The 11,650-nt window shown below is 42.4% G+C and overlaps 1 protein-coding gene across 1 annotated transcript; it reads left to right on the top strand.

The window, feature by feature from the left end:
- The first annotated feature begins 740 nt into the window (after nt 1–740).
- LOC117649923 lies at nt 741–9,111 on the top strand. Its single transcript, XM_034393108.1, has 8 exons — nt 741–1,136; nt 1,228–1,379; nt 1,463–1,973; nt 3,097–3,152; nt 3,414–3,606; nt 3,698–4,089; nt 5,047–6,178; nt 8,954–9,111. The coding sequence occupies exons 1-8, from the start codon at nt 863–865 to the stop codon at nt 9,109–9,111; spliced, it is 2,868 nt and encodes a 955-aa protein (XP_034248999.1). The 5' UTR covers nt 741–862.
- The last annotated feature ends 2,539 nt before the right edge of the window (nt 9,112–11,650 follow it).

Genomic DNA, 11,650 nt, shown 5'->3' with positions numbered 1-11,650 from the left:
ATTTTATGGTCCTGTTAATGAATACTTGCCTCTAAATTTCGTAGTAGGGCCTTCTTTCTTCGCGAGATGAGAGTTGTGCGAGGGATTGGTTTAAAAGTCTTAACCCACGATTTCCTCTCGCTCATCATAGGCATGAAGATAATGTTATAAGTTAAAAGTAGAAAACAAATTCACTCAAACTAACTTGTCAACTTGTCAATCAAGCCAAAGCTACGCCATAAGCCACAACAAACACTAAGGAAAGCCTCTTTTTCTTGTCCTTTTTCTTCTCGTCGGAGTAGGCAACATGCCAATACGTATCAAGTTCACCAAGCGTTTTAAAAAACAATAAAATACCACTCGATCACCAAATAAAAACGCAGAAAATTGACATGAATTAAAATTTAAACGTAAAAAGGTATCCAGCAACGCATAATATTATCAAAAACTCGTGCCATCACAATGTTTTTGAGTTGGCAAATACGTGGAGCCAAACTGCTGCCAACATAAAAAAATATATTTGCATGAGTGTTTGATAGAAATATGTACTGAGATGTGCCTTATTCCGTTTCAAAAACATAATGTCTTTACGTTCGTCTGTCTTTATTTTAAGATTGAGTGGTATTACTTTGATTTTCAAAACGCAAAGTGTACCTGAAATATATTAGCATGATGCTCACTCAGACCAGAAGAAGAAGGGCAAGAAGAAGAACCCACGCCAAAGTCGGCCACCTGTAGAGGGCACGTAGAGGTCGCGAGCTCACGCCAGCGCCATTTCCCAAGCCGACGACGCCAAGACGGATCGCTGCTGTGCTGTTCTTCCAGATAGATTTGTGATATTTGTGATATTGACTGAGTATTAGCAAAATTTTAGAAAAGCGCCATGGAAACTGATGTGCCAGAAGAGGTGAATACTTCAGGGTGGTACGCAATAGTGAAGTATTCTAAGAGATACGGTGATAATGTCACAGAGGAGGTGCCGGTCTCGAAAATCAGTGTACCCTACATCAACAGCCAGGGGCAAGCCAAAAGAAAGAAATTCAAACCTAAATCCACTTCGGACATAAACAGAAAAATTTGGTACAAGGTCATGAGCAGCAATGGCATTCCTAATGGGGAAGAAAAACCTTTCTTCTGTCTCGTTGGACGGTTAGCAGGTATGTGCAGTAGAAGTGGAGTGCTGAACAGTTTAGGATGTTGCTAATTTCCAGCTGTGCTAACCTATAACATGCTTCTTTTCCTGAACAGAAACCAAGGAGGGCCTTACTGCACCAGAGTTAGGTCGAATAAAGTTTGGCAGTGTTCCGGAACCTGATGATGAACCCAACACAAATGACGATATGTCTGCTCCTGACACAGGACCAGCAAAAGGAATTGTCCAACAGGAGCGGGAGAGAAGGGTTTGTACATTATGCACCTAAGTAAAACTATTTTCTCTCTTGATGGTGTATTTAATTGTGGGCCGTTTTGGTTTGTCTTTCAGATGCGCAAGAAAGCAATGAAAAGAAAAAAGGGTAATGATGATTTGGAATCATTTTTGGGCGCTAACACTCTTGAGAATCATTTTGACGATGATGGTGATGATTTAGATATGGTGGGGACTGATGCTTTGGAAGGTGTGAGTGCCCATTCTAATGATGATATTCCTTGTGGAGATGGGTCGACGGGGAACAGACCAACTGAAGAAGAGAGTTCCACGATTAAGGTCACTGAAACCGTTGGAACGCCTGACACCACGAATGATATTGCAAAGCTGAGAGCGTTAAATGAATCCTTGGCAGAGAAAGTCCGTATCCTGGAAGGAGGCGCCCTGGCAGAAGTAGTTGAGTCAATTAGAACAATGACAAATTCTGTCACTGAATTTGTTACAAAATCCAATCAAGAAGCTTCTGCTTGGAGGACTTCACTTTCGTCTCTAGAGACTGAGATCAAGAGCATCCATCAAAAATGTGATACTGTTGCACAACAAGTTGAAACAGCGACAAAGAGTATAAGTAAGTCACCCACTTCTAAATCGCCTACTTACGTTCAGGATTGGGTGAACAGCATAAGTTTCTAGTCATTAGGTTGTATTTATTTGTTTCATAGTTACCCCCTGTAAGTTTTGTTTACATTCCATGCACATTTTAGTGCATTTGTAGCTTTAATTTTATCATATTTATTTATTTATTTAGCTCTTTTAATTTTTTTTGCTTATTTATTTATTTATTGACCTTTGTTTTAGTCTGGAAGGATATAACTACTTCATTTTTAGAATTCGTACTCTTTTGAAGAAAGCTTATGCCTAGTTCAGCTGAAACAATTCCTCAATTGTAAAACATAAATTGATAGAGGTTTAGCCATCGTAAGACTGTGATAATTTCTGTGATATATCTGCTCGGCTTTAATGTTGGTTCGAAAGAATCTTAGCCACAGCATAGCAGTGGCAGTTGGCAGCATAGCACCAACCCAAAATGTGGAAATGACAACAATCTTAGGATTGGAAAACCTAGCATTCCATCTATAATCAGTTTCAGCAAGGTCAATAATATGATGTGAACCTTCTTGTTAAGAGAACTCCAGCTTTTCATGTTGTAAATATAAACCAATTGAAGGTTTGGTTAACATAAGACTTTGATACTTGCTGTAATACACCTGCTTGGCTTCCATTCTTGGCTCGTAAAAATCTCTGCTGTCACTATCACAGCCATGATTTAGGAGCCATCGATTTAAAGTTAAGAAGTGGTTGTGAGTGAAAAGGTCAAGTCTTGTGTTAGGAAGAACCTTAGCTTTCACAATTTCACCCTTGACAAGGCTAGGCAGGTCAACGTTCTGATTTAACTTTAGTCCTAAGTAGTGATTGGAAATGATGGGAAAATGGAAAATTCAGAGACAACCATAATTTGGAAAGAAATAAAATAGCCCAAATTAATATCAGCAGCAGCAAAAGGTGAGCACTTCGTAGTGTGTACTTAATTTGCTTTCTAAACATATCACATGGGTGGCTGTATCATTTTTTATTTTTTATTCTATGTGGGGTGGAATGGTGTTGCCAATGAGTTTTCCAATTTCCTCATTTTCATTCCTTGTACATTTTTGGGACATTCTTCTAATCACGAGGTATATTGCTGTTAACAGGTACTTCCGGTTCTACAATCCCCCTGTCAGAGAGGAGCTCCACGGGGACTGAACTGGTAAGGTGGTTTTTAAACTAATGAAGTCAGATAATACCCTCAAGTACAACAACTTTGGGGCAATATTCCTATTCTCAACCACAATCTGTAATTTAATTAAGCCTCCCTACTCTTTGTTGGAAGAGAAGGCCAACGTTATTTAAAATATTTGGCAGCTTAGATGTCAGTTAAAATACTTCGACTTTTCAATCCAGCTTATAATTGTACCTAATATTTCCAACAACGGTCCAGTGTTCATAACCATGATTGATGTCGTTTCAGGTGGAGCTGTTTCCCAACACTGGGGTGATGATCCAGTCCGGGTCACTGTCGCAGATGGCCCATGCGACAGATGACACGGACTGGTGCAACCACCTAATCTACGGGGTATTCGGCGATGACGCCAAAAGGTACCGCCTGAAGCAAACAAAGGACTGTATCAAATTCTCGGAACAGTTCAAGAGAGCAGTACAAGGTGTGTAGTCTCTTCAAAGTGCCTGTTTTCAATTTATATATTTGTTAAACTAAGAGGTATTTTAAAAACATTTTGTTCCATTTCTTTGCAGCACGGTTTAGGCAGTACCTGGAGAGGCTGGGGACGGACCCGGCAGTGATGGAGGGAGAGGTGTCGTCGATTCTCTCATACGTGTCGCGCCTGTGCGGCTCTAAGGAGCCGAGGGGCGACAGGCGACGGATACAGGAGGCCAGGAGCAAAGATGAAAATGTGACACCGCTAGTGGCTGCGGCGAAGGAAAAGGCGTCACTGAACGCGGCCGCGAGAGCTGCTGCCGGGAAGCCGTCGACGAAAAGAGTACGGCGGACCGACAGGAGGGCAGCTCTCGCGGTCCGCAACCAGAACGTCGTGGCCAACGTCGCTCAGCCCCACGCCGTCCAGCCCCAAGCCGCCGTCCAGCCCCAAGCCGCCGTCCAGCCCCAAGCCGCCCCCCCGCCCCAAGCCGTCACCCAGCCCCAAGCCGCCGCCCAGCCCCAAGCCGCCGTCCAGCACCAAGCCGCCGTCCAGCACCAAGCCCACCAGGACCACTCCCACCAGCACCACGCCCACCAGCACCACGCCCACCAGCACCACGCCCACCAGCACCACGAGCCCTACCTCGCCCTGCACCACGCCGACCAGGCCATCGCCGACCAGCCGCCTGCTGCCCTGAACCGTGGCTACCAGGCTGCCCAACAGCAGCTTTCTAGCTTCCGCTACCTTGGGTCCACCGTCCCTGGGGCCCAGCCGGCCGGCCCTCAGGCTCAGCCCGCCGGCCAGTCCGCCGGCCAGCCCGCAGTCCCTGGGGCCCAGCTTTGGGACCCGGTCGGCCTTTTTACGAACACGGACTGTAGTTCGAATTAATAAAAAAAAATTGTATTTTCTAATTGTAGATTTGTTGTATTTTGACCTTGTGACATGGATCACTGACGGAACACATTCATGCGTCAAAAATGCGCTTCAGAACACACTAACCCAGCGGAGGAGCACAGTACAATGCAGTCGGGAACACACTGCAGTGCACTCGAGTGCGTTCAGGAACACAAAATAACGCTGTGCTGCGCCGGGCGCGGCGCACTGCAGTGCCGTCCAGAACACAATGGAACGCGCGGGGAACACTTTGCTGTGCGTTCCTGTGCGCTCCATCTGCATTCCGAAACGCGTTAGCGCGTGGCGCCCACTGTGATACCGTGCGTTCCGGAACGCATGCGAGCGCACCGAAAGGCATTAGGAACGCATCCGAACGCACTGTTGTGTGTTACGGGAACACATAAGTGTCGATATAATGCGTTGCGAACACATTACAACGAGTTCAGATGGGTTCCATACGCGTTCAGCAACGCACTACGATGCGTTCTGGAACACAGTACAGCCGCCAAGAAAAACGCCAGGGTTTATAACTACAAATTTGATACTGCCAAGGATGTTCAGTTGAATATAAGCAAGATGCAGAATATAGTTTATCAGTTGACAGCCTTGGGAGAAGAAATAACAGAAACAATGTTGATGTCAAAAGTTCTAACAGTCCTGCCAGAAAAGTTCAAACACTTCAGCACAGCTTGGGATTCTACATCGAAGAATGACAAGAACATTGAGAACTTAATGCAACGACTAACGTTGGAGGAAGATAAATATAAAATGCAAAGAGAAGAAAAACCAGTGGCCTTCAAAGCAGAATCAAAAGGTAATGGAGAAATTACATGCTATGGATGTGGCAAGAAAGGACATATAAAGCCAAAATGTCCAAAAGGAAAAGAAAGCAACAATAATGATGATAAGAAGAAAGAATTTGGACAAAAATCATGCCCAATATGCAGAGTGAATTTCAAGAAAATAATGACAAACCACACAGGAGAAAACTGCAACTACAAAGATAAAGCATGCAAGACGTGCAAGAACATGAACCACAAGACAGAAGACTGCAAGTTCGGTGAGCAAAATAAAACAAGTAATATGAAAAATGATAAGAAAATTGTGTTGATTGCACACATGGAAGAAACTAAGGAAGAAGAAACTGAGTGTCTGAATGCAGAACAAGAGGAAGAAGAAATTGAACTTGTTGTGGATAGTGGATGCAACAAGATGATGATAAAAGATAAAAACATTATAACTGACATGCAAAAATACAGTGATAGTGTCAAAATAGCTAAACAAGGTGACACTATTCCAATTACAGGACGTGGAACAGTAGATTTTGAAGAATGCACTTTGAAAGAGGTGTACTATGTTCCAGACCTGACAAGAAATTTGATGTCCGTGAATGTAGTAACTGAATCTAAAGGTACAGTTTACTTTGAAGATGACAAAGTCTATATAATGAAAACAAAGATAGAAATACCAAGGGATTCTATTGCTATTGAAGGTAAAAGGACTGACAATGGACTTTATGTAGTGAACTTGAAGAAAGTGACAAACAGTGCTCTGTCAAGTGAGAAGATAACAAAAATAGAGGAATGGCACAGAAAATTGGGTCACCTCAGTTATACAAAAATGAAGAAAATTCCAGAAATATGTGAAGGAGCAGATTATTGCAAAGTTGATACCTCAATAAAATGTAATATCTGTGCAAAGGCAAAGCAAGTAAGACTGCCATTTAAAACGGTGAGAGAAAGAGCGAGCAGACCTCTACAAATAATTGGCTGAGCGATAGCGAAGCCTGTTACTCCAGTGGGGTTGAAAAGTTTTTCATGTCTGTCTGTCTGTCTGTCTGTCTGTGTGCACTACTCCTCCTGAACGGCTTAGCCGATCTCGGTGAGATTTTGCACACTTCTTGGGTATGTCCTTGGCTCGGCACACGCGAAATTTCACCATCCTAGCTCTACTGGTTCAGTTTTTATAGCCGAAAAACACCTAAAAAACGGCGAAAAATAGAGCTTTCTGCAGAAAGATCACTTCCGGCTTGGAGAAAGGGGGGTCTGGGGGGCGGAGCCCCCCAGCCTCGACATGTTAAAAAGTGACAAGGGTCAAGATCGTGTTATCTATAGATAAAACAACTCTTTTTAGAATGTAGGGGGATCTGGGGGGCGGAGCCCCCCACCATTCAACAATTTAAAAAATAACACTGAGAATCCAAACGCTATGAGTATAGCGTCAATTGGTGCAATGCAAAAGCATTGCACATGAAGTGCAATGCCTCCCATTTCCCATGCATTAGCATAGGGCCTTTTCGGGAAGCATTGCACCAAAGGTGCAATATGGCTGTGGCATTGCACGTGAGCGATTCTCACGTTTCGGGGTAGTTTTGGCGTCTCTGATTTGCCGAAAGTGAGAAATATCCAATTAAGTTTTTCTGATTATTGGGGTCCTGGATGATACTAGAGTTATGGCAATGGTATTTATAGTAAAGACCTTGTACTACCTTCCTAAAAACATGAGCCATAAGGTATTCCCATACGTTTTAGTGGGTGTTTTGATCACGGAAATTACGTTATCACGGAAGTTACAAAGTGTGAAAATCGGCTTTAACGGCTGACTCGGGCTTGCTGTGGCTTAAAAGTCGTTCCAGGGTCAAATGATACTCTAAGCCCGACATTTAAGCGAAAAATTTTTTCACCTAGTGCTGCTGCAACATTGGGTAGGTGCCACGGAAGTTACAGGTAATTGTTGATACACGCCATTTTATAATGCTCTAGCCCGCTTTGAGACCGTGTACAGCATCTTAGATTTCCGCGACCCATGCAATTATATCCCAGGGACTCCACTTTGATGGCTTGTGTCATGGAAACACTGTTATTCAAATTGCGATAACCACCGTATATATTTTGCAATAAAAAACTTATCACATTTTTTTGCTATAATGACAACTAAATATCTGCAATAAAAAAATTACAGCTAAATTTTGCAATAAAGTATTGCATTTTTGCGATAATGACTACAAAGAAAATGCAATAAAAAGTTATCGCAGAAAAAAATGTGATAAAAGTTACTACAAAACGCTCTATTATCGCAAAAATTATGGGGTGGTTATTGCAAAAAAAGTGCAATAAAAAAATTATCGCACTCCAGGATGCGATAAATCGTGGGAATCGCAAACTCGGTTTTATCGCAAAAATTTGTAGTAAAAGTATCGCAAAATGAATGACAGTGAAGTTTAAAGTTTGGCTTGGGGAGAAGTCCAGAGCTGCCTTTTCGAAATTTGTGTAGTGAAATTGAATATACGGAGGACATTTTTCGTTGCAGCATAAGTACCTTTGAAAGAAGTCTGGCGTATTGGTCTTCGGTCGAAATTAGCTCGAGACATGCCAAGCTTCGAATCCCCATCGACAGTTGGCAGCATTTTCGAACCACACCGCCACACTGGGGGCGGAAAGTTCGAGTATGTTCTCTTTGGACAATCACGGAAGTTACATTTAGGGTATTCCAAACGCTACGTAGACCAAACCAACGAACGTGAACTTTTCGAAATGTGTGCGTTTAGTGGGCAATGGCCCTCCCTAACATCAGAAACAAACCCCATGTCGATATCTGCGCTCGTTTGGGCACAGGAGTCAGAAGAAACGAAACTACCCCGAAACGTGAGAATCGCTCACGTATGGTGCGATATCACAGCGCATTGCACCATACGTGCTATACTCATAGCATTTGGAATCTCAGTGAACCGACAATGGACAAGCCATTGCCTGCCGCAGGCAGGCTAGCGCCGCAGGCCAAGGTAGGTACGCCAGGCGTGGATTGGAGGAACAGGCAGCGAGACATCGCGAAGCCTGTTACGACAAGACGCGGTCTGGCGTAAACCTACCTTGTTCATACTGATGTAGGTGGTGCAGTCAATCCTGAAACCTATGACAACAAGAATTACTTCATTGTTCTGCTTGATGACTTCACTCATTTCTGCACAGTTTACCTGTTGGAAACTAGATCAGCGGCAGAAGTATTTCAATTGTCGTGTCTTGAGTTATTCTCTATCCGTGTCTCTCAGTGTATCACAGCTCGTTAATGCTGAACTTAGAGGGAGAGTAAGGGAACAAACAACCACACAGTTTGATGCTGTTGATGCAAGTGGCGACCACTGTCGTCCGGCGGGGGAGCGCGGTGTGGCCGAGCTTCTAGTGGTCGCCGCTAGGGGCGCTGCTGGGCAGTGCCAACCTAACGGCGACCTTACTAGCTCGGTACACCACACTCCTCCCCCCTTAGACAGGGCCTACTTGATATAATTCACAATTTATGTACAATTATAAAACTTGTTACACTATCAGTCTTTTAAATTTAAAACATAGGCCGCCCCTTTGAGGGCTTGATCGCCATAACTCTAGGCTGCCTTTTTAGGGCTTAATCGCCATTGTCATAAGTGGCCCTTAGAGGGTTTGACATTTTACTGCCCGTGTTTTAGGGCTGGTCAAGGGTCCTGCTGGTCCCTGCTTTAGTCAGAGTATTCCTCGTACTCGTGGGCGTTCCACTCCTCGAAAGAGTACGCGCCCTGCCTCGGAGAAAATAACAGAAGACCAAGAAGAGAAAGAAAAATGCCATCAAAATATAACGACTACATAATGGACTTTGCAGAAGTTGAATCACTACTTACTTATGAGGAAGCTGTAAATTCTGAAGAGAAACACCAGTGGATAAAAGCAATTAAAAGTGAGAAAGAATCTCTCATGAAAAATAACACTTGGACCTACACAGACAAACATCGGGTAAAGAAGAAAGATGTACTAAAGTCTAGGTGGGTGCTAAGAGTGAAAGAAGATGGCACATACAAGGCACGTTTAGTGGCTAAGGGATGTGCACAGGACAAAAATAAGATGGATTATGAAAACATATATAGTCCTGTTGTAGAAACAACATCCCTCAGACTGTTGTTTGCTATAGCTGCCAAAAGGAATTGGAGTATACAAACATTAGATGTAAAAACAGCCTTTCTATACGGAGAGCTAGAAGAACCAGTATACATGGAAATACCAGAAGGTTTTGAACAACCTGGTAAAATATGTTTGCTGAAGAAGTCATTGTATGGACTCCGACAAGCACCAAGCCAGTGGAATAAAAGATTCACTGGATTTCTAAGAGAACAAAACATGACACAACTAAAGTCAGATAATTGTATCTTCAAGTCAAAAGAGGGTGATTTGTATCTGGCTATTCACGTTGATGACGGAATAATAATTGGAGAAAATAAAGAATGTATCAAGAAATTGCAAGACAAATTGAAGAAAGAATTTGAGATGACTATAAATGAAGATCCAAAAACATATCTTGGAATGGATATCGAGAAAACAGAAGGAGGTATAATAATCACACAAGAGAATTATGCAGATAAGGTGATCAAGAAATTTGGAATGGAAGGGGCAAATCCAATGAAGACTCCACTAAATCAAGACATATACAGAAGTGATGATCAAGATAATGAGGAAGTAGAAGACTCACATATCAACTTCAGAGAGGGTATAGGAAGTCTTTTATATTTATCATGCAAAACACGCCCTGATCTGAGTTTTGCTGTGAACTATATGAGTCGTTCGATGGAACAACCAAAGAAGAAAGATTATATCAATCTTAAAAGAACACTGAGATATTTGAGAGGAACAACAACAAATAGAATCTTCTATAGTAGAAGTCAAGAAGATAAAAATGAAGAAACATTACATCTGATTGCCTACTGTGATGCAGATTTTGCAGGAGATGTAGACTCAAGAGAACAAGACAAAACCAAAGAGATAAGAAGGAAAAGCACATCTGGATATGTTATTACCCTGTATGGAGGACCGATAGCCTGGTCTTCAAGAAGGCAAACCGTTGTAGCACAATCAACCATGGAAGCGGAACTGATTGCAGCATGTGAGTGTGTGAAGGAATTAAAGTACCTTGTGGAACTGCTAAAAGAACTGACAGGAAAAGAAGTCAAAGGCACACTTCACATTGACAATCAGAGTACTATAAAACTTATCAAGGCTGGACGGATGAAGAGAAGTCGACATATTGAAGTCAAATACTTCTTTATAAAAGATGAGTATTATAAAAAGTTGTTTGAAATGTCATATGTACCGTCAGAAGATAACGTGAGTGATATCTTCACAAAACCATTGAATCATACCAAATTTGACAAGTTTGCCAAAGAGCTTATGTTGTAGATGTTCCTATTATGACAATAATATTAGCTGAAAGTGTCATATAGAGGGGATGGCTTTACTGTATCCCCGCACGCCTGAACCAAATCATTATTTATCAATTTACTCATAAAACATAAAATAATCATCAAAATTACAAAATTATCTGAAATTATTACACAATATTGCTAATTAATTGAAATTAATCAGTATTTTTTCGATTAAATTATTGTTTTATCTCAAATGTTTGCAGTAAGGTGAGGCTTGTGGTGGACTGCTCCCAGGCGGGTGAACTGACAGCGTGACTCGAGGCTGAATCTGGTTGTGCCTGATATTTGAATTGGAACCTAGCCGTCGGGCGGGAGGCATATACACCTGAAACTAGAAGGTCCAACCTATCCTAACAAAACCTAACGGACTTGCCACAGATCTTACCGTACTCGCGACAGATCATACTCTAACGCGATAGATCTTACTCTAACGTGGCACATCTCACGCTACTCGTAACAGATCATTCTCCAACGCGGCAGATCTTACGCTACTCGTTACAGATCTTACTCTAAAGCAGCAGATCCTTTGCTGCTCGTGACAGATCACGCTCTAAGGTAGCAGATCTCACTTCACGTGACAAGTTCTCAGTCTTACGCGGCTGATCTTACGTTTCTCGTTACAGATCTGACACTAACGCGGCAGACCCTGCGCTACTCGTGACAGATCCTACTCTAACGTGGCAGATCTTGCACTCGCGTGACAAGTTCTTTCTCTTACGCAGCTGATTTTACGCTACTCGTGACAAATCATAGCCTGACCCAACAGATCTCTACCGCCACTCTTGCAATGTCAATTCACCCACCTGGAAGTTGTCCACTCAAAGCATCGCCTTACTCCAAACGTTTGAAATTTAAAAAAAATATTTACTTGTATTAATACTGATTAATTTTCATTAATTAGCAATATTTTGTAATAATTTCAAATAATTTTGTAAT

Source organism: Thrips palmi, unplaced genomic scaffold, assembly GCF_012932325.1.
Source record: "Thrips palmi isolate BJ-2018 unplaced genomic scaffold, TpBJ-2018v1 HiC_scaffold_4, whole genome shotgun sequence".
NCBI classification, from domain to species: domain Eukaryota; kingdom Metazoa; phylum Arthropoda; class Insecta; order Thysanoptera; family Thripidae; genus Thrips; species Thrips palmi.
This window is presented reverse-complemented; position numbering and strand designations above follow the sequence as displayed.